This window comes from Zeugodacus cucurbitae, chromosome 2, assembly GCF_028554725.1.
Source record: "Zeugodacus cucurbitae isolate PBARC_wt_2022May chromosome 2, idZeuCucr1.2, whole genome shotgun sequence".
Taxonomy (NCBI): Eukaryota; Metazoa; Arthropoda; class Insecta; order Diptera; family Tephritidae; genus Zeugodacus; species Zeugodacus cucurbitae.
This window is the reverse complement of record NC_071667.1, coordinates 36,779,183-36,803,834: the sequence shown is the minus strand read 5'-3', so window position 1 is coordinate 36,803,834 and position 24,652 is coordinate 36,779,183. Positions and strand designations below refer to the sequence as shown.

General features: G+C 35.1%; 1 protein-coding gene across 8 annotated transcripts in view; it reads right to left on the bottom strand.

Annotated features, from left to right (window-relative positions):
• Positions 1 to 2,025: 2,025 nt before the first annotated feature.
• LOC105219969 (uncharacterized) overlaps positions 2,026 to 24,652 on the bottom strand; it is an 833,969-nt gene continuing 811,342 nt past the window's right edge. For all 8 annotated transcript variants that reach the window (XM_054225503.1, XM_054225502.1, XM_054225499.1 and 5 more), the window contains one exon: positions 2,026 to 2,218. In XM_054225503.1, coding sequence (XP_054081478.1) covers positions 2,027 to 2,218 — 192 coding nt within the window. In that variant the 3' untranslated portion in view covers position 2,026. The remainder of the gene's footprint in view (positions 2,219 to 24,652) is intronic.

The window sequence follows — 24,652 nt, the reverse complement described above, 5'->3', positions numbered from 1 at the left end:
TTTTCATCCATTCGTACAACATGACATAGCCAGCGTAGCCGCTGTCTTTTTATTCGCTGAACTATGTCAATGTCGACATATAAATCTTACAGTTCATCGTTCTAATGTTTAAGGGACCGTAAATCTTCCGCAAACCTTTCTCTCGAAAACTCCTAGGACAACTTTAAAGTTATGCCAAGTCGCGAATGCGCTGACTGTTTGATGACGAGATATTTCGTCTTGTCCTCGTTCACTACCAGACCCATAAGCTTTGCTTCCTTATCTAGTCTGGTAAAAGCACAACTAACGGCGCGGTTGTTGCTTCCGATGATTCGCTATCATCGGAGTACGCTTGCAGCTGTACACTCTTATAGAAGATTGTACTTTCTCTATTTAGCTTTGCAGCTAGTATTATTTTTTCCAGCATCAGGTTAAAGAAGACACACGATTGTTAGTCACCTTGTCTGAAACCTCGTTTGGTACCGAACGGCTCGGTGTGATCCTTCCCGATCCTAACGGAGCTTTTGGTGTTGCTCAACGGCAGCTTACACAGCCATATTAGTTTTGCGGAGATACCAAATTCAGACATAGCGGCATGGAAGCAACTCCTTTTCATGCTGTCAAAATCAGCTTTAAAGTCGACAAAGTGATGGTGTGTGTCGATCCCCTTTTCATGGGTCTTTTCCAAGATTTGGCGCATGGTGAAGATCTCGTTAGTTGTAGATTTTCCAGGTCTAAAGCCACACTCAGTTTGTTGACGGTGTGGTTTAGGCTTTCACACCGTACGCTCCTTAGAATCGTATAGGCGATACGCCTGAGGAGTCTTATCCCACGGTAATTGGCACTGATTGTCTCCCTTTTTTTTATACTTAGATTCTGGATTAAGCATTACCCCTTTCAGCTAGCTTGTCCAGCTCTTCATATTCACGCGTTTCGGCATCTTTCTTCTTTTATCAGCAAATGTGTCTCGCTTCTCTCGTCAGCTCTCGGTATCCAACCCATCCCGCTCATGTTATGGTCGATTACAACGTTGGGAGGTAGGCAGTCTGTTTTCTATCCACTGCGAGACGACAATCCTCGTCGTACCAGCTGTTCTTTTGACTTTTTCGAAAGCTAATAGTTTCGGTTGCAGCTGTACGTAAGGAGCTTGAAATGCCGTCCAACAGTTCTCTTACACCGAGTTGATGATTAGTCTCAGAGAGCAGGAGTGTAAGTCGAGTAGAGAATCGTTCGGCTGTCTGTTGTAATTGCAGCTTCTCGATGTCGAAACTTTCTTGTGTTTGATGACGTGCGCGCTTTGCTGCATAGAGGTGGGTACGTATCCTTCATCGTAAAACATTATACAAATTACTTTCTTTTGGGTCTACAAGATCTACTAAATAACGGTCGAGTATTTTTCTTAATTCTTCCTTCTTCCAAAGTATTTATTCCATTCTATGGGCCTTATTCCATTTATTTTTAAACTCAAAAGCAAATATTTTTTTCGTCCATTGAACACTTGTAGTAGAATTTTAAAACAAAAACAAAAAAGTTGAAACAACAACAAAAAAAGGTTTTGCTGTTTTATATGCAAATCTAACGAAAATGCAACAACAGCAACAACAATAGTAAAGGTAACAACAACAAAAACACCGTTAGCCGCACAAGGCACATTCCAGAAGTAAATTTGATAATAATTTGCATAGGGAAGATTATTACAAGTGCAAGCATATCTGAAACGCAATGATGCCCAACGTAAATTTCTCTCAAATAACAATTATTTGTTCAGGCTTGAAATGCAAAAAACTCATATTGATATTATGCATTTGCTTTCGCATATCTTAACACAACCATTGTTTCATAATACAACTAACTAAGTAATATTATCACTAATGCGAACAACTTGCAACTTTCATATTGTACAATGAAATAGCGTTTTAGAAATATATTAAAGAAATATGGGAAGAATTTGATGCTTATACTTACATATAATGTATATGTTTTCTAGAATATGCGGGTTCGTGTTTCTACATTCGTTAGCAGTAATTGTGTCTAGTTATCGAACACTTTATGTTGATGATATCTTAAACAGAAAAGGTGATATAAAATCGGGGGATGACACGTTTATACAAGGTACATAATATGGTAATTGTATATGCAAATCCTTCGCATTTAGTACTTCTAATTTATCTCGATACAAATGATTGAATTCCTTGGCATATAACAACACTGGTGGCCGTAAAGCTTCCATCGAAACTCCCTAGTTAAAAAACATAAGGATTATTTAAAACAATTTTGAAATAACTTATTTTGATATACAGTTACTACATTGACGATAGATATTAAAACATTGCATATACACAATCTGAAGGGGCAGTAAACAGCATTGCTACACATGAGTACTGTCTAGGGATGCAAACATCGTAAAATGAAACATCGATGGTTCGATTTATCGATGTTTCTTCAAAACCCATCGAAATTAAAAACATCGGCCATTAAAACATCGATGTATTTTTGAACCTTTTTAACTTAATTTAAATTTAGTGTGAAAAGCTAAGGGATACAGAAGCAGAAGCATAAATAAAAGAAATGTAGAACGTCTTAAGTTGATACATTTTATTTCACTTAGCATTATATGTCTGTTAAAGTTTTTTCTCAATAAATAACAGAATTTCAAAACAACGACATGGAAAGTTTTTTCACTGTCATTTCTTTCGATTTTACTTCTGCGTGACAGTTGCCCTGGGTTTAGAAAACAGTCGTTTACTCGGCACTGAAGTGGCTATAATGTGTAAATATTAATAAGCCTGTTTATACAACTCCGGAAACACGGTATTCATGTCAACCCAAACTCTATTGGTTTCTGATTGGTAGGGGTAACAGCCGAGATACACTTTCTCTTCAACCTTCCGTCCCTGTAATTGTAGATAAATTTGACAGCTTACATTTCACCTTTTGGTGGACCAAATGTTTATTCTGGTTCCAAACATCAAACGAGTATTCTGTTTCACACTCATTCGAAGATTCCGTTGTATCAGCGCGATTCATTAAATTTTTTATGAAACAAAAAAAAGTATTTCTTTTAGCCCTAGCATCTTTAAAATGCAGTAATTTGAATCTCTGATCTAACGCAGTAGCCTACGCCAGAATTAAATTAATTGTATAAATAAATCATAAAAGTAACCGCAGTATTGTCCAAGCGCACATTCCCTTAACGTATTCTCCGTATTTTACAAACATCGAATTCCAATGTAATAAAGGTTATCCAAATAGAGGGTTTCGGGTTAATACGCGAAAAAGTGTGAAGGTGTGAAGAACAATTCTTATATAAAACATCGACATAAAACATCGTGGAAATTGACATCGATGTATCGATGTTTTTAGATTCGAGACATCGATGGCTAACATCGATGCTTTTTGACGAAAACATCGATGTTTCAAAAACATCGATACATCGTTTGCATCCCTAGTACTGTCACATAGAGAATCTGTACAGTAGGTTTTGCCTGTATTTGATTGAGTTCTGTTGTTCTGGCATAGAGTTCTGTTGATTTTTATTTTTTATCGGCTTTAGCATATTGATATGGTTTTATTTTCATTAAACATGAATTTTCGTGCTCATTCATCAATTTTAGATATTTTAACAGTAAAGAAATATGAATGCGTATTAGACCAAGGAAGCGCTAACTTTATTGTCTTTAAATAACTTAAAATATTAAATATAACCCCGTATAACCTCTAAAGCTATTCTATATATAAAAAATGGTTAAAAATCACTTTTATAAAGAGTGTTTTGCATAAAATATAATAAATGTGGTTAAAAATTATACTCTTATAAGTTTTCTGCTAAGATAAAAACACAAAAACTTCTTATATTCGATTTTCTCTTTATTTTCATACTAGCAGACCCGGTCACACGTTTTTGTGGCTAAGGTATACATTAAATTAAGTTGGTCCACTCTTGGCTTCGGCGACGATATTGATTACTCGAGGTTGATTTATGTTACGTAGCATGATTACAACTCACACTACTTTTAATTGCAAAGTACAGGCAATTTTAAATAGTTTGGGATAATTGACTACGTCATCCTGGTTAGCAGCTGTGTCAACTCTCTTGGACCGAAATTCTAAATTGTCGCATTAAGGTCATCGATATTTTTTTTTTACCACCAATATAGGTCATTCAATCAGTCATTTATGGTTATCATATCAGGAAAACTTCTCTTTCGAGTCAATGAAGTGACAGAAATCTGTTGGAAATGTTATTAATCCATCGAGGTGTCAACTGCCAACTATTTCTACAATCGCAATTTGGTATTGTTAAAAAAACACTCATATGTTAGTTGTTAATTGGCGATTCTTTATGTGTCGCCACAAATTAAATGATGTTAGGCATGCGATTAGCCCGTTAGTTATAATAATTGGAAGAGTCTGGCGTAAATCACCTACTAACAGAATCCTGGCTCCACCAAAAACGTTCATCGACAATCAAGAACTTTTAAAGTCCTGTGCAGTACCTCCAACGACTTCTTGAATATTTGGAAAATTTTCGTTAAAGCACTATTTTTGACGATTTTGCTGACTGGTGTTTCGTTCATTTGCAATTTAGGAGTAATTTCAAGGCCGAATGTGCCGTATGTTTGCCTACTAACAGGTGCCAAGTCGCCCCTATTCCCGTTAACCTTGGTGGTGAAAATGAGTGAAATTGGTTCTGGAATTACATCAGTCCTCATATACTATACATAATGATTTTCTATTGGACTTTATGTCGAATATATAGGTAAAATTGTGTGTTATCTTAATAAAATTACATCAAAAAATTGTGAGAGTATAAAATGTTCGGTTGGACCCGAACTTAGCCTTTCCTTATTTGTTACAAATTGTTTTGGGCTATCGACACAACCTTATACAATTGAACAATAACAAAAATATTTTAACAAAGCAACAATGACAACCTTCAAATTATAATTTTTTGTTTTCTCTTTTATATTTTTCTTGTCAACTCGAATAAAATTCTCTTATTATTATCTTCCTCGAAATTTTTTCATATTTACTCACTTTCTAATCTTTTTCTGGCCTTCCACGAATATTTCAAGACTAAAATTAGCCAGATCGGTTTGGCCGTTCTCGTTTTTTTGCGGCACAAACGAACAGCAATTCATTTTTATATCATATTATTATCAAGCGACAATTATTTTTAATTCCGCACAGGACCATTCAAAAATTTCAAAATTTTTAACTCGTGATATCTTTTGAATGGTATGTCAGAATCTAATAATTCAAAAAGTTATATAAAGGTTTTGAAGCGATCTTAAATAATAAATCATTTATTTCGATAAAGATTAATACTAAGGTATAAATAAAGAGCCTTTTCAAGTAGTGGTATTTTAATTAATTTTTATACTCTCGCAACAAATGTTGCTAAAGAAAGTATTATAGTTTTGTTCACATAACGGTTGTTTGTAACACCCAAAACTAAACGAGTTAGATATAGGGTTATATATACCAAAGTGATCAGGGTGAAGAGTGGAGTTCAAATCCGAATGTCTGTCTGTCCGTCCGTCTGTGCAAGCTGTAACTTGAGTAAAAAATAAGATATCTTGATGAAACTTGGCGCTATAGGAAGGTTGCTTTCGAAAATGAGCAAAATCGGACCACTGCCACGCCCACAAAATGGCGAAAACCGAAAACACATAAAGGGCCATAACTAAGCCATAAATAAAGCTATGGAAATAAAATTTGGTATGAAGGATCGCACTATGAAGGGGCATACTTGGATGTAATTTTTTTGGGGAGTGGGCGTGGCCCCGCCCCCTACTAAGTTTTTTGTACATATTCCGCAAACCAATAAAGCTTTATAAACCAAACTTTCTGCAGTCGTTTTTCTTAGCCACTTCCTAATACAGTCCAAAAATGAAAGAAATCGGATCATAACCACGCCCACCTCCCATACAAAGGTTAGGTTGAAAATTACTAAAAGTGGGTTAACTCACTAAGGAAAAACGTCAGAAACACTAAATTTCACATAAGAAATGCCAGATGAAAGCTGCACTCAGATTTTTTTACAAAATGGAAAATGGGCGTGGCGTCGCCCACTTATGGGTCAAAAACCATACCTCAGGAACTACTCGACCGATTTCAATGAAACTTGGTTTGTAATAGTTTCCTTACATCCCAATGATATGTTGTGAAAATAGGCCACATCGCTTTACAACTACGCCTACTTCCTATAACCAGAACTTTGAAGACAATCTGAATCGTGTACTTTACAATATATAAAGTAAGCACTAGTGAAGTGATCGGTGCAGAACTTTGCACAAATACTACGTTTATAGTGTGGCAGCCCCATTCTAAAAACCGCCGAAATCGGACCATAGGTTTTCAAGGCCCCATATATCGAACATGAGGACCTCGGAGCTTCTAACGTAATATTAGGGTTTCCAACTTTCAATAGACTTTATACAATATATATGACGAATATGTGCGTCAAATTGTGTAGTATATAATATAAATAAAGTTAAATAAATAAATTGCGAGAGTATAAAATGTTCGGTTACACCCGAACTTAGCCCTTCCTTACTTGTTTTTATATAAAATCGCTTATTGTGACAAAACTATAATAGTTAGAGATATGATGTCGCGACATTTTTTGTAGATAATGATAAGTTCTACAAAATTGTAGTACATTTTGTTATATCTTCAATCGTTTTCGCAGCATTCGCGATTAAAGAAATTTTTTTGGTATTTTTTTTACATTATCGGAGTTTTGGTAAGGAATCCTATTTTTTTTTAACTAAATATAGCCTATGTCACTCAGGGATAGTATAGCTTTCCAACGGTGAAAGAATTTTTCAAATCGGTTCAGTAGTTTCGGAGCATATTCGACACAAACAAACAAAAAAAACAAACATTTCCTCTTTATAATATTAGTATAGAAGAGCCTTTTCAAGTAGTGGTATTTTAATTAATTTTTTTATATAAAATCGCTTATTGTGACAAAACTATAATAGTTAGAGATATGATGTCGCTACATTTTTTGTAGATAATGATAAGTTCTTCAAAATTGTAGTACATCACTTTGTTATATCTTCAATCGTTTTCGCAGCATTCGCGATTAAAGAAAGTTTTTTGGTATTTTTTTTTTACATTATCGGAGTTTTGGTAAGGAACCCAATCTTTTTTTTAAACTAAATTTAGCCTATGTCACTCAGGGATAGTATAGCTTTCCAACGGTGAAAGAATTTTTCAAATCGGTTCAGTAGTTTCGGAGCCTATTCGACACAAACAAACAAAAAAACAAACATTTCCTCTTTATAATATTAGTATAGATATAACGACTTGTTAAATTATTCAGTAAGAAGTAGAAACAAGACCAATATTAGTTAAAACGAATTGGTTATGGAGGGTTAATACATGATCACGGTTGCCGTTTGACTTTTTATTTATGGATCAAATAGAGAAAAAAGGACTAAACCTAGATCGACTCCGAAGAAGGCGATGGAGTATGCCCTGAATTAAAAATATTTTTCCACAAAAAAAAATAACTACACATTCACTTTATTAATTCAATTTATTTTTTTTTTATTCTCTCGCAACAAAAGTTGCTAAGAGAGTATTATAGTTTTGTTCACATAACGGTTGTTTCTAAGTCATAAAACTAAACGAGTTAGATATAGGTTTATATATATATCAAAATGATCAGAATGACGAGACGAGTTGAAATCCGTATGCCTGTCTGCCCGTCCGTCTGTCCGTGCAACGAATAACTTGAGTAAAAATTGAGATATCTTAACGAAACTTGGAACACGTATTCCTTGCACCCTGAGGTGGTTGCTTTCGAAAATGGGCAAAATCGGACCATTGCCACGCCCACAAAATGGCGAAAATTTATAAAGTGTCATAACTAAGCCATAAATAAAGTTATAAAAGTAAAATTTGGAATAAACGTTCGCACTAGGAAGGGGCATATTTGGATGCAATTTTTTTGTGGGAAGTGGGCATGGCCCTGCCCCCAAATCGGAATGCCCTGAATTAAAAATATTTTTCCACAAAAAAAAAATAAATACACATTCACTTTATTAATTCAATTTATTTTTTTTTTATTCTCTCGCAACAAAAGTTGCTAAGAGAGTATTATAGTTTTGTTCACATAACGGTTGTTTCTAAGTCATACAACTAAACGAGTTAGATATAGGTTTATATATATATCAAAATGATCAGAATGACGAGACGAGTTGAAATCCGTATGCCTGTCTGCCCGTCCGTCTGTCCGTGCAACGAATAACTTGAGTAAAAATTGAGATATCTTAACGAAACTTGGAACACGTATTCCTTGCACCCTGAGGTGGTTGCTTTCGAAAATGGGCAAAATCGGACCATTGCCACGCCCACAAAATGGCGAAAATTTATAAAGTGTCATAACTAAGCCATAAATAAAGTTATAAAAGTAAAATTTGGAATAAACGTTCGCACTAGGAAGGGGCATATTTGGATGCAATTTTTTTTGGGAAGTGGGCATGGCCCCGCCCCCAAATCGGTTATTTGTATAAAGCTTGCAAACCAATGAAGCTAATATAAACCAAACTTTCTGCAGTTGGTTCTCTTACGTACCCCACCACACACCATGAAAATAGTTGAAATCGGATAATAACCACGCCCACCTCTTATACAAAGGTTAGGTTGAAAATTACTAAAAGTGGATTAACTCACTAACGAGAAACGTCAGAAACACTAAATTTTACAGAAGAAATAGCAGAAGGAAGCTGCACTCAGATTTTTTTTACAAAATTAAAAATGGGTGTGGCATCGCCCACTTATGGGTCAAAAATCATATCTCAGGAACTACTCGACCGATTTCAATGAAATTCGATATATAATATTTTCTTGAAATGGGCGAAATCGGTTCACAAGCACGGCAACTTCCCATATAACTCAATTCTGAATTCCATTTGATTCGTTCACTTTATAATACATACATAAGGATGAAGATAGCGGAATAAAACTTTACACAAATAGTGTATCTGTGGCTTCACTTTTGGAAAAATTTTCGAAATCGGACTATAACTTTTCAAGGCCCCGGTTATCTACATGAAGAACTCAGTGCCTAAATTGAGTGTTATCTTAATAAAATGACATCAATAAATTGCGAGAGTATAAAATGTTCGGTCTCACCTGAACTTAACCTTTCCTTACTTGTTTTAATTTTCATTTGTTTAATTTTTCAGATACATGAGTATATAGGTACATATATTAACTTATTACACGGATTAAATTTAGTATCAATTTTATACATATGTATGTATTTAACAAAACAAATATTGGATGTCCTTCAGACTTATATGCTTCTGTCACACTAAACTTATTAAAAGTATAATAGAATAACAAAAAAATATGATAAACAGGTGAAGGTACGATAAATGTTTTAACATAAAAGATCTTGAGAGCATTAAAAAAATCGTTCGCCGACCAAATGTAATGAGGTTTTTTGTAATGAGGAAGACTATTTTTTTGATGGAGTGATCAGTTCCATAAATTTCAAATCTTTTCGATTAAATTGAAACCTGACTTCCTTTTGCCGCAGAAGGTTTATATAAAAGTTTCTAATCGTACATTTAATTTTTTGCCGATCTGTGTCGAAAAAATCATTATTCGTAAATATTTCTCAGCTCGAGAGCCTAAAAATATTTTACCAACTTCTAAAAATGTGAACTTATTATTAATGTCAACTTGACTCAAACAAACAATGTCTTTAACATATTGGCTTTGCATGTAATTGCTGAGAATGAGTTTAAAATTTACTTCCAGGACTGAATAAAGGTAGAGAAGCCGCACAGATTTAGATAGATGTATAGATTGTGTCAGCATCACATGCTGCTAACTCAATCGCGATCTTTTACACATCTTGATTTAACGTTAAAGTAACATACACCATCACCAAGGGCTTTTTGCATGTTAGATCCGCCGATTCATCCAGCACCAAAGGAAAATTTCTTGTTCTTAAATTGCTCACAATGTCCTTCATAGTTAGGGAAAAACGTTCCGCCCGCCTGTAGTTGTCGCCCGTAGCAACCAAAATTTGTCAAAAGTTATGCCCGTAGAAGCAATGAAAAAATTACAAATTAATGTTGCCATTGCTCAACTTGTCTAGATTGTTTTTCACACATTTAGCTTTTCAGTTTTGTTTTTTCATAATAGAAAAGATTAAAACTCATATCTAAAAATTAAAAATAGTCTAACGATTTTTAAATAATTGCTTTCCAATGTGATTTTGAGTTAGTTTACGAATATTTCAAATACATTAAAGTTTAATTTTTAATTACTACAAAATATCGGTACCGGCAAGCCTGCATTGTGAGAGACTCGAGAGTGAGAAGCGGCCGACTCTTCTCTACGGGAAAAATCCGAATGACTGTAAAATCGGCTCTCTACGTCTACGGGCTTACGTCGTTCAGTGTTTGAACTATTAGTTCTGCGGCACCTTTATACTTCTTGCTACATTGCTATCTGGACAACACTCACTTAGGTAATCGGGTAAAAAATTAAATAATCGAAACCGCAGATTGTGCAAAAGCATAAACATGAAGCATGACCAGTGTTAATTCAGCATGACACACTTGTTTTTACAACTTCGTTTACGAAACGATTCATCTTTAATTTGCTGCTTTTTCTTTTCACGTTAGAACTGTGAATTTGATTGGCGGCAAGTTGAGTGAGATGTGCGACAACGTTCTACAATGTTTTATCACATGCACTACAATATGCTGCACCATCTTTATGCTCTGAACACAAAGACGACGACACGACATGACTTAGCGACGGCTAACTACGCTCTGAAATCAGCGTCTTGAACATTTTAAAGACAGCTGCGTTATATAAAACAGCAATTTCATTGTTGCCGCAAGCAATTAAAAATGCTGCCACTGAATATTATTGTATCGATAATAAAAATTAATGGGATAAAGTAAATTTCCTAAAGTATTGTATTCAAAATGGACCATTTCACAAAGTGATGGACCAATGGACCAAAGAATAAAAATGAAGGCTCACCTGTAGAAAACATACAGTGGCTCAAACGCAAAATGGGACACCGCACTGTGCTACAGAAAGGGCCTCCAGTTTGAGTGAAAATTATACATTTTTTTAATAAAAAGTAAGCAACATATTTTGAACTTATATTAACTTCTAATTTCTCGTAAACTTGGTAACCATCGCCCAACTTCATGGCAACTAAGCCAAAAAAAACATACACACCTACGATTTGAATGCCAAATGCAAAATGGGACACTTTTACTTTTGTTTGTATTTGGACATTTTTTTTAAATTAATATTTAGTAGCATAACCTTTTGCGGTTAAAACGGCTTGGAGACGTCTTGGCATAGATTCCACAAATTTTTTGCAAATATCTGGTTGGAGTTTAAGCCACTCAGCCATTATTGCAGTTTTAAGGTCATTGATTGAGCTATATCGGTTTTTGTATACACGTCTAGCCAATTCTTCCCATACAAGCTCAATGACATTTAAGTCTGGTGACTGTGGAGGTGGTTGCAATAATTTGGGACAGTTATGGATTAACCACATCTTCGCAACTTGGGAAGTATGCTTGGGATCGTTGTCCTGGTAAAAGGCAAAGTTTCTCTCGATACCCAATTTAGCTACACTTTGCTTAACATTTGCCTTTAGTATATCAAGATAAGAAAACCTATTCATATTTCCCTCGACAAATGTTAATTTTCCCACTCTTGCACTGGACATACAGCCCCAAATCATCACAGAACCACCACCGTGCTTTACTGTGGCACGTGTATTTTTACGTTCAAATTCAGTGTTCGGTTTTCTCCATACGTAGCTCCTGCCATCAGAACCATGTAAGTTAAATTTACTTTCATCAGTAAATAAAACCTATAACATCAAATATTTAGACAAATTTATCACATTAGTTAACTTTAAATTGTCCTACCGTATTCCAAAAACTGTTTGCTTTTGATAAGTATTCCTTAGCAAATTTTAGCCGCTTTGCTTTGTTTCTAATGCTGATAAATGGTTTTTTCCTCATAATCCTACCGTGAAAATCATTGGAACGTAAAACATTACGGATTGTTTCTGTGCACACTGTTTTTTCAAGCTGTTTTCCAGCAAAAAGTTTTAATTCTGGAGCGCTAACAAAAGGATTCAATTTCACTTCGTTCAATATTCGGCGCTCATCATGGGAATTAAGTTTCTTTCCTTGACCGTCCCTACTTTTGTTGGCCAAACGAAACTCCTTGATATATCGCGTCACAATATTCTGCACTGTGGATCTGGGCTTTCCAGTTTTTTTTGGAAATTTCTCGAATTGATAGTCCTTCAGACTGAAGTTTCACAATTTCTTGCCGCTCTTCGAAATTTGTTTGCTTTCCGCACGGAGCCATTTCACAAAACACTTAAACATAACCCACGATGAATATACAATGAGTATTTATTGAAATAAAAACGCAGAACTTATTTCAGTTCCAAGAAATAACGGTGTCCCATTTTGCATTTGACATGTGTGTATGTTTTTTTTGGCTTAGTTCCCATGAAGTTGGGTAAGGGTTACCAAGTTTACGAGGAATTACTAACTAATATATGTTCAAAATATGTTGCTTACTTTTTATTGAAAAAACTTTTCGTTTTTACTCAAATTAGAGGCCTGTTTTGTAACATAGAGCGGTGTCCCATTTTGCGTTTGAGCCACTGTATATCTAGTAAAATAACTTGCATGAAGATAAGAGCTGCAAATTTAAATTGGCTTTTAAATAAAACTTCTCAACTTAGCCTAGACAACAATGTACTTTTATATAATGCGGTCACAAAGCCGTTTTGGATGTATGGTATTCAACTGTTTCCAATCGAAAATGCTTAGAACAATCAGGTGTTCGCCTTGGTACATGCGCAATGAAAATATCCATAAAGATTGAAAAAAAAAAATGTCAAAGCAACTAAATTCAACAGAATTTTAGGTCAAGTCAAGCGTTCGGTAATCAAATACATGCAGAGTCATTAAACAGATTCTCTATGACCGTTTTCACACGGGCAATTTTTGTCGCGGCAATTCTTAGTTTTATAGGAGAGGGGGCGACCAAGGGAAGCGAGAAAGAGAGAAATTCTCGTCTCTTCGTCGCCCCCTCTCCTATAAAACTAAGAATTGCCGCGACAAAAATTGCCCGTGTGAAAACGGTCATAGAGAATCTGTTTAATGACTCTGGACTCCAAGGGAAGCGAGAAAGAGAGAAATTCTCGTCTCTTCGTCGCCCCCTCTCCTATAAAACTAAGAATTGCCGCGACAAAAATTGCCCGTGTGAAAACGGTCATAGAGAATCTGTTTAATGACTCTGCATGTATTTGATTACCGAACGCCAGTTGGTAATCCCATGTGCAACCAGATCCTTCTCCTCGAGGTATTTTCAGCGGAGTGAAGGCCTTCCTCTGCTTCCATCGAAAATAACGACAAAAGTAAAATATCTTCATTACAACAAATTCTCTTTCACAACTATCCACAACGAGATATTTTATAGATTACATTCGGGATAGGGTAAAAAGTAAAATATCTTCATTACAACAAATTTTCTTTCACAACTATCCACAACGAGATATTTTATACATTAAATTCGGGATAGGGGCGCATTAAATTACTTCGTAACTTGAATGCAGCATCTCTAAAAAGTGTGGAAAACGTTCCGGTGACACGTCCGACAATGGCACCGGAGGTGCCAAATGGAGTAATTTGAAAAATTCCTAAATATTTACATATTAATGGAAATTGTTTACTCGTATATGAATTGATTTTATATACCGTATTTCCGTCACGTTGACTTCCACAGCTGCCAATACTAGCTGCTATGAACGAGTATTTCGCATCACATACTGCCGTTTACAGACGAACAAAAACGTTCGCCAAAACAAACATCGCACAAACTTAAAAACATTTCATCAATATTGTTGGTTCTCCGCCAACTCTGTTTGATAAAAGAAGGAGTAATAGTGCGTGCTTAAAGAAAGTAAACAATTTTTACTGAAAAAGCATAAAAATAACAAAATTTGCTCATCAATCCGAAGGATCAAAATCGCGGCATTCAGGTACGTTGGAGTGCAGAAGCAGCGACATACATCCACTTACTAATTTGGATTGGGAGGTTTGTTATTTAGCTATATAACCTCCGATAATAGGCGTGTTTTATTTGACCAGCAAATTAAGCTATTAGCTTATTTTGTATGGAAGACTTAGCCAACATAATTATGTTGGCTTGTCATAAGCTATCATAGCTTGTATATTGAACTAGAGGCATTGCCAGTTCATAGCTTTTTTTCATTCACAATCGTTAGGTTTTTTTACAAAAAAAAGTAGTTGGCAATAGCGAGAAACCCCATTTTGACATATAAAAATGTAAACAAACTAAAATTTTAAATTCTATCGAAGTTTATCCATATTTATTTAGACCATCCCGGATCTAATCATGAATGTAGGTTCCTTAAAAGCTCAGAAGAAAAGCGGTAAACAAAAGGAAATTTGATTTATAAATTCAACTTTTTTTTTAAATAAATTACATTTCACCTGAGAGCTCGGACCCGCATTGCCAACACTATTCATTTTTAAGCGAAGATATGAAATAAGCTAAATGCGTTTTATTTGTCCATGATTTAGCTTTTAGCTTGTGGTGGTCAAATAAAACACGCCTAATGTAAAAAAAATACCAAAAAACTTTCTTTAATCGCGAATGCTGCGAAAACAATTGAAGATATAACAAAGTGATGTACTACAATTTTGTAGAACTTATCATTATCTACAAAAAATGTCGCGACATCATATCTCTAACTATTATAGTTTTGTCACAATAAGCGATTTTATATAAAACAAGTAAGGAAGGGCTAAGTTCGGGTGCAACCGAACATTTTATACTCTCGCAATTTATTTATTTAACTTAATTAATATTATATACTACACAATTTGACGCACATATTCGTCATATATATTGTATAAAGTCTATTGAAAGTTGGAAACCCTAAAATTAGGTTAGAAGCACCGAGGTCCTCATGTTCGATATATGGGGCCTTGAAAACCTATGGTCCGATTTCGGCGGTTTTTAGAATGGGGCTGCCACACTATAAACGCGGTATTTGTGCAAAGTTCTGCACCGATATCTTCACTAGTGCTTACATTATATATTGTAAAGTAAACGATCCAGATCGTCTTCAAAGTTCTGGTATATAGAAAGTAGGCGTGGTTGTGAAGCTATTTGGCCAATTTTCACAACATATTAGTGGGATGTAAGGAAACTATTACAAACCAAGTTTCATTGAAATCGGTAGAGTAGTTCCTGAGATATGGTTTTTGACCCAAGGAATGTGTGTTCCAAGTTTCATTAAGATATCTTAATTTTTACTCAAGTTATCGCTTGCACGGACAGACGGACAGACGGACGGACAGACATCCGGATTTTAAATCCACTCGTCATCCTGATCACTTATATATATATAACCCCATATCTAACTCTTTTATTTCTTGGTGACACAAACAACCGTTATGTGAACAAACCTATGATACTCTGTGCAACCGATCTGGCTAATTTTAGTCTTGAAATATTCGTGGAAGGCCAGAAAAAGATTAGAAAGTGAGTAAATAAGAAAAAATTTCGACGAAGATAATAATAAGAGAATTTTATTCGAGTTGACAAGAAAAATATAAAAGAGAAAACAAAAAATTATAATTTGAAGGTTGTCATTGTTGCTTTGTTAAAATATTTTTGTTATTGTTCAATTGTATAAGGTTGTGTCGATAGCCCAAAACAATTTGTAACAAATAAGGAAAGGCTAAGTTCGGGTCCAACCGAACATTTTATACTCTCACAATTTTTTGATGTAATTTTATTAAGATAACACACAATTTTACCTATATATTCGACATAAAGTCCAATAGAAAATCATTATGTATAGTATATGAGGACTGATGTAATTCCAGAACCAATTTCACTCATTTTCACCACCAAGGTTAACGGGAATAGGGGCGACTTGGCACCTGTTAGTAGGCAAACATACGGCACATTCGGCCTTGAAATTACTCCTAAATTGCAAATGAACGAAACACCAGTCAGCAAAATCGTCAAAAATAGTGCTTTAACGAAAATTTTCCAAATATTCAAGAAGTCGTTGGAGGTACTGCACAGGACTTTAAAAGTTCTTGATTGTCGATGAACGTTTTTGGTGGAGCCAGGATTCTGTTAGTAGGTGATTTACGCCAGACTCTTCCAATTATTATAACTAACGGGCTAATCGCATGCCTAACATCATTTAATTTGTGGCGACACATAAAGAATCGCCAATTAACAACTAACATATGAGTGTTTTTTTAACAATACCAAATTGCGATTGTAGAAATAGTTGGCAGTTGACACCTCGATGGATTAATAACATTTCCAACAGATTTCTGTCACTTCATTGACTCGAAAGAGAAGTTTTCCTGATATGATAACCATAAATGACTGATTGAATGACCTATATTGGTGGTAAAAAAAAATATCGATGATCTTAATGCGACAATTTAGAATTTCGGTCCAAGAGAGTTGACACAGCTACTAACCAGGATGACGTAGTCAATTATCCCAAACTATTTAAAATTGCTTGTTCTTTGCAATTAAAAGTAGTGTGAGTTGTAATCATGCTGCGTAACATAAATCAACCTCGAGTAATCAATATCGTCGCCGAAGCCAAGATTGGACCAACTTAATTTAATGTATAACTTAGCCACAAAAACGTGTGGCCGGGTCTGCTAGTATTATATAATACACGATTTGACCCACATATTCGTCATATCTATTGTATTAAGTCCATTGAAAGTTGGAAACCATAATATAAGGTTAGAAGCACCGAGGTCCTCGTGTTCGATATATGGGGCCTTAAAAACCTATGGTCGGATTTAGGCGATTTTTAGAATGGGGCTGCCACACTATAAACATAGTATTTGTGCAAAGTTCTGCACCGATAACTTCACTAGTGCTTACTTTATATATTGTAAAGTACACGATTCAGATCGTCTTCAAAGTTCTGGTATATAGGAAGTAGGCGTGGTTGTGAAGCGATTTGGCCTATTTGCACAACATATCATTGGGATGTAAGAAAACTATTACAAACCAAGTTTCATTGAAATCGGTCGAGTAGTTCCTGAGGTCTGGTTTTTGACCCATAATTGGGCGATGCCACGCCCATTTCTTATGTGAAATTTAGTGTTTCTGGCGTTTTTCGTTACTGAGTTAACTCACTTTTAGTAATTTTCAACCTAACCTTTGTATGGGAGGTGGGCGTGGTTATTATCCGATTTCTTTCATTTTGGACTGCAGAAAGTTTGGTTTATATAGCTCTATTGATTTGCGAGATATGTACAAAAAACCTATTTGGGGGCGGGGCCACGCCCACTTCCCCAAAAACATTACATCCAAATATGCCCATTCATTGCGCGATCCTTCATACTACATTTTATTTCCATAGCTTAATTTATGGCTTAGTTATGGCACTTTATGTGTTTTCGGTTTTCGCCATTTTGTAGGCGTGGCAGTGGTCCGATTTTGCTCATTTTCGAAAGCAACCTTCCTATGATGCCAAGAAATAAGTGTGCCAAGTTTGATCAAGATATCTTAATTTTTACTCAAGTTACAGCTTGCACAGACGGCCGGACGGACGGACAGACAGACATTCCGATTTGAACTCCACTCTTCACCCTGATAACTTTGGTATATATAACCCTATATCTAACTCGTTTAGTTTTGGGTGTTACAAACAACCGTTATGTGAACAAAACTATAATACTCTCTTTAGCAACTTTTGTTGCGAGAGTATAATAAAATCAATAGTTATTGACAAGGCAACTAAACTATAGGGTTACAAGTATTATTTATACTGAAATCTTTATTGTTTATATGCAATAATAATAATTTTAAAAGTAATGTCAATTATTAAGACACCAGGTGGCAAATTAAATAAAACAGATATCAAAAAAGATGTTATTATTGAAGAGTTAACGAAAAAGCTAGAGGAAATGGAACAAATATGTAGAAAACTATTAATAGAAGTAAATACTTTAAAAGCTAAAAACCAGATACTTAAGTCCATCGAGGTAAACAAAATTCCCAACTCGAATAAGGTCGATTTCTCAACGGATGAACAGGAGTTAGCTAGAGAAACTGAATGGATTTAAAACAAAGGCCAGCTTAAAACGAAAAGCAAAGTATTCTCCTGATCCTCCGGAAAAACCTGATAAAGCAACATTGAAACCGCTTACACCAAAAAATAATTCGCGGCCTCCGCCAATTATGGTGTCTTGATATTCCAACGGTAGCAACTATACATTATTTAGCAAAATCGGAAACCAAAACAAATTTTTCCATTAAACTCTTAACCCTCCATTACTAACCTTAGGGTCGAATCGACCCAGACACGCAAACTTTTTAAATTAACAAAAAATAAAGAATATTTTTTAACGCAAGATATATGTGTAATCTAAATTTGTACATATTTAAACGTTTATAAACAATAAGAATAAGTTCTGCACCGATATCTTCACTAGTGCTTACATTATATATTGTAAAGTAAACGATCCAGATCGTCTTCAAAGTTCTGGTATATAGAAAGTAGGCGTGGTTGTGAAGCTATTTGGCCAATTTTCACAACATATTAGTGGGATGTAAGGAAACTATTACAAACCAAGTTTCATTGAAATCGGTAGAGTAGTTCCTGAGATATGGTTTTTGACCCAAGGAATGTGTGTTCCAAGTTTCATTAAGATATCTTAATTTTTACTCAAGTTATCGCTTGCACGGACAGACGGACAGACGGACGGACAGACATCCGGATTTTAAATCCACTCGTCATCCTGATCACTTATATATATATAACCCCATATCTAACTCTTTTATTTCTTGGTGACACAAACAACCGTTATGTGAACAAACCTATGATACTCTGTGCAACCGATCTGGCTAATTTTAGTCTTGAAATATTCGTGGAAGGCCAGAAAAAGATTAGAAAGTGAGTAAATAAGAAAAAATTTCGAGGAAGATAATAATAAGAGAATTTTATTCGAGTTGACAAGAAAAATATAAAAGAGAAAACAAAAAATTATAATTTGAAGGTTGTCATTGTTGCTTTGTTAAAATATTTTTGTTATTGTTCAATTGTATAAGGTTGTGTCGATAGCCCAAAACAATTTGTAACAAATAAGGAAAGGCTAAGTTCGGGTCCAACCGAACATTTTATACTCTCACAATTTTTTGATGTAATTTTATTAAGATAACACACAATTTTACCTATATATTCGACATAAAGTCCAATAGAAAATCATTATGTATAGTATATGAGGACTGATGTAATTCCAGAACCAATTTCACTCATTTTCACCACCAAGGTTAACGGGAATAGGGGCGACTTGGCACCTGTTAGTAGGCAAACATACGGCACATTCGGCCTTGAAATTACTCCTAAATTTCAAATGAACGAAACACCAGTCAGCAAAATCGTCAAAAATAGTGCTTTAACGAAAATTTTCCAAATATTCAAGAAGTCGTTGGAGGTACTGCACAGGACTTTAAAAGTTCTTGATTGTCGATGAACGTTTTTGGTGGAGCCAGGATTCTGTTAGTAGGTGATTTACGCCAGACTCTTCCAATTATTATAACTAACGGGCTAATCGCATGCCTAACATCATTTAATTTGTGGCGACACATAAAGAATCGCCAATTAACAACTAACATATGAGTGTTTTTTTAACAATACCAAATTGCGATTGTAGAAATAGTTGGCAGTTGACACCTCGATGGATTAATAACATTTCCAACAGATTTCTGTCACTTCATTGACTCGAAAGAGAAGTTTTCCTGATATGATAACCATAAATGACTGATTGAATGACCTATATTGGTGGTAAAAAAAATATCGATGATCTTAATGCGACAATTTAGAATTTCGGTCCAAGAGAGTTGACACAGCTACTAACCAGGATGACGTAGTCAATTATCCCAAACTATTTAAAATTGCTTGTTCTTTGCAATTAAAAGTAGTGTGAGTTGTAATCATGCTGCGTAACATAAATCAACCTCGAGTAATCAATATCGTCGCCGAAGCCAAGATTGGACCAACTTAATTTAATGTATAACTTAGCCACAAAAACGTGTGGCCGGGTCTGCTAGTATTATATAATACACGATTTGACCCACATATTCGTCATATCTATTGTATAAAGTCCATTGAAAGTTGGAAACCATAATATTAGGTTAGAAGCACCGAGGTCCTCGTGTTCGATATATGGGGCCTTAAAAACCTATGGTCGGATTTAGGCGATTTTTAGAATGGGGCTGCCACACTATAAACATAGTATTTGTGCAAAGTTCTGCACCGATAACTTCACTAGTGCTTACTTTATATATTGTAAAGTACACGATTCAGATCGTCTTCAAAGTTCTGGTATATAGGAAGTAGGCGTGGTTGTGAAGCGATTTGGCCTATTTGCACAACATATCATTGGGATGTAAGAAAACTATTACAAACCAAGTTTCATTCAAATCGGTCGAGTAGTTCCTGAGATCTGGTTTTTGACCCATAAGTGGGCGATGCCACGCCCATTTCTTATGTGAAATTTAGTGTTTCTGGCGTTTTTCGTTACTGAGTTAACTCACTTTTAGTAATTTTCAACCTAACCTTTGTATGGGAGGTGGGCGTGGTTGTTATCCGATTTCTTTCATTTTGGACTGCAGAAAGTTTGGTTTATATAGCTCTATTGATTTGCGAGATATGTACAAAAAACCTATTTGGGGGCGGGGCCACGCCCACTTCCCCAAAAACATTACATCCAAATATGCCCATTCATTGCGCGATCCTTCATACTACATTTTATTTCCATAGCTTAATTTATGGCTTAGTTATGGCACTTTATGTGTTTTCGGTTTTCGCCATTTTGTGGGCGTGGCAGTGGTCCGAAAGCAACCTTCCTATGATGCCAAGAAATAAGTGTGCCAAGTTTGATCAAGATATCTTAATTTTTACTCAAGTTACAGCTTGCACAGGCGGCCGGACGGACGGACAGACAGCGTTCCGATTTGAACTCCACTCTTCACCCTGATAACTTTGGTATATATAACCCTATATCTAACTCGTTTAGTTTTGGGTGTTACAAACAACCGTTATGTGAACAAAACTATAATACTCTCTTTAGCAACTTTCGTTGCGAGAGTATAATAAAATCAATAGTTATTGACAAGGCAACTAAACTATAGGGTTACAAGTATTATTTATACTGAAATCTTTATTGTTTATATGCAATAATAATAATTTTAAAAGTAATGCCAATTATTAAGACACCAGGTGGCAAATTAAATAAAACAGATATCAAAAAAGATGTTATTATTGAAGAGTTAACGAAAAAGCTAGAGGAAATGGAACAAATATGTAGAAAACTATTAATAGAAGTAAATACTTTAAAAGCTAAAAACCAGATACTTAAGTCCATCGAGGTAAACAAAATTCCCAACTCGAATAAGGTCGATTTCTCAACGGATGAACAGGAGTTAGCTAGAGAAACTGAATGGATTTAAAACAAAGGCCAGCTTAAAACGAGAAGCAAAGTATTCTCCTGATCCTCCGGAAAAACCTGATAAAGCAACATTGAAACCGCTTACACCAAAAAATAATTCGCGGCCTCCGCCAATTATGGTGTCTTGATATTCCAACGGTAGCAACTATACATTATTTAGCAAAATCGGAAACCAAAACAAATTTTTCCATTAAACTCTTAACCCTCCATTACTAACCTTAGGGTCGAATCGACCCAGATTAACAAAAAATAAAGAATATTTTTTAACGCAAGATATATGTGTAATCTAAATTTGTACATATTTAAACGTTTATAAACAATAAGAATAAGAAACATGTAAAAGATTATGCATAAAAAATTGTTTTAAAAAATAGCCTGGGTCGATTAGACATACAAAATTGAAAAATTTTTGCATTAGTCATTCCAATTTTTCTTTTTAACATTTTACTTTTATATTTCAGGTTTCAAATGCACTTTATTTGAAGTCAATATCTTTAAAACTTATCATTTTATGCGGAATCTGGCTGGATAACTTTTTTAGCTATGTTTTAATGAATACAAACTTAATTTCAATTTAAGTATATAAATTAATTTTTTAACACATCATTTTATAAATTTAACAATAAAATGCTACAATATACTAAAAGACGTATACGTTTAAGCAATTTATAAGTTTATACGAGACGAGTTTAAAGACCCATGGTTAGTAACCATGCGACATGATTTGAGGTTAGTAATGCAGGGTTAAATAATGGAACATACACGCTAAACACTTTCTCTGTAGAAGACTACAGCAGCATTTCAAAAGCACTTTCGAATAGAATTATATCTTGGTATAGCTTTGAGAATAGACAAACACGGCCAGTTAGAGTTATTATAAAAAATTTGCACAATTCTTATGATCCGCAATATATTATCAATGATTTAATAGAACAAGGATTAAATGCATTGAGTGCTGTTAATAGACTACAATGGAAAACTAAAACTACCCTCGTTATGTTTTTGGTAACGTTCGATCCCATGGATGACATAAAAAAGATCTATGAGACCAAAACTATACTAAATTCAATTGTTTCTATTGAACCAGTAAAATTGCCTAAGCTGATACCACAATGCACAGTGGTTCCGCTATAGGCCAAAAATCAAAAAATCCATCTCACGTTTTTTTGTCAAAATGTATACAGATGTCTTCTAAATTGTCCAAACTTCCTATTTGCAAACACTGTTTTTCTAAAAATCTAACGGTACTTTCTAAAAATAGAGTTAAACGCATGAATATCTGTATTTTTTTAAAGCGCATCAAATTTTTTTTTTTAATATCGCAGCAACAACGAACTTCAATTTGTTCTGTTAATTGCTCAGGGTAACGAATCAAGATTTTTTTAATGGATTTTGAAGTTAAAGGTATATGTTTTAACTTACGAAATTAATTAAGTCTAAGGTGATTTGTGTTTTTAGTGAAATAAGTGTCTTATATCAACTATTTTTATACTCTCGCAACAAAAGTTGCTAAAGAGAGTATTATGGTTTTGTTCACATAACGGTTGTTTGTAAGTCATAAAACTAAACGAGTTAGATATAGGGTTATAAAGGGTGATTTTTTAAGAGCTTGATAACTTTTTTAAAAAAAAAAACGCATAAAATTTGCAAAATCTCATCGGTTCTTTATTTGAAACGTTAGATTGGTTCATGACATTTACTTTTTGAAGATAATTTCATTTAAATGTTGACCGCGGCTGCGTCTTAGGTGGTCCATTCGGAAAGTCCAATTTTGGGCAACTTTTTCGAGCATTTCGGCCGGAATAGCCCGAATTTCTTCGGAAATGTTGTCTTCCAAAGCTGGAATAGTTGCTGGCTTATTTCTGTAGACTTTAGACTTGACGTAGCCCCACAAAAAATAGTCTAAAGGCGTTAAATCGCATGATCTTGGTGGCCAACTTACGGGTCCATTTCTTGAGATGAATTGTTTTCCGAAGTTTTCCCTCAAAATGGCCATAGAATCGCGAGCTGTGTGGCATGTAGCGCCATCTTGTTGAAACCACATGTCAACCAAGTTCAGTTCTTCCATTTTTGGCAACAAAAAGTTTGTTAGCATCGAACGATAGCGATCGCCATTCACCGTAACGTTGCGTCCAACAGCATCTTTGAAAAAATACGGTCCAATGATTCCACCAGCGTACAAACCACACCAAACAGTGCATTTTTCGGGATGCATGGGCAGTTCTTGAACGGCTTCTGGTTGCTCTTCACCCCAAATGCGGCAATTTTGCTTATTTACGTAGCCATTCAACCAGAAATGAGCCTCATCGCTGAACAAAATTTGTCGATAAAAAAGCGGATTTCACATTTCGAACCGAACACTGATTTTGGTAATAAAATTCAATGATTTGCAAGCGTTGCTCGTTAGTAAGTCTATTCATGATGAAATGTCAAAGCATACTGAGCATCTTTCTCTTTGACACCATGTCTGAAATCCCACGTGATCTGTCAAATACTAATGCATGAAAATCCTAACCTCAAAAAAATCACCCGTTATATATCAAAATGATCAGGGTGACGAGACGAGTCAAAATCCGAATGTCTGGCTGTCCGTCCGTCCGTCCGTGCAACGGATAACTTGAGTAAAAATTGAGATATCTTGATGAAACTTGAAACACACGTTCCTTGGGACCGTGAGAGGGTTGCTTTCGAAAATGGGCAAAATCGGACCACTGCCACGCCCACAAAATGGCGAAAACCGAAAACACATAAAGTGTCATAACTAAGCCATAAATAAAGTTGTAAAAGTAAAATTTGGAATAGAGGATCGCACTAGGAAGGGGCATATTTGAATGTAATTTTTTTGGGAAAGTGGGCGTGGCCCCGCCCCCAAATCGGTTATTTGTATATAACTCGCAAACCAATAAAGCTATATAAACCAAACTTTCTGCAGTCAGTTCTCTTACGTACCCCACCCCACACCATGAAAATAGTTGAAATCGGATAATCCACTCCCACCTCCCATACAAAGGTTAGGTTGAAACTTACTAAAAGTGAGTTAACTCAGTAACGAAAAACGCCAGAAACACTAAATTTCACATAAGAAATGGGCGTGGCATCGCCCA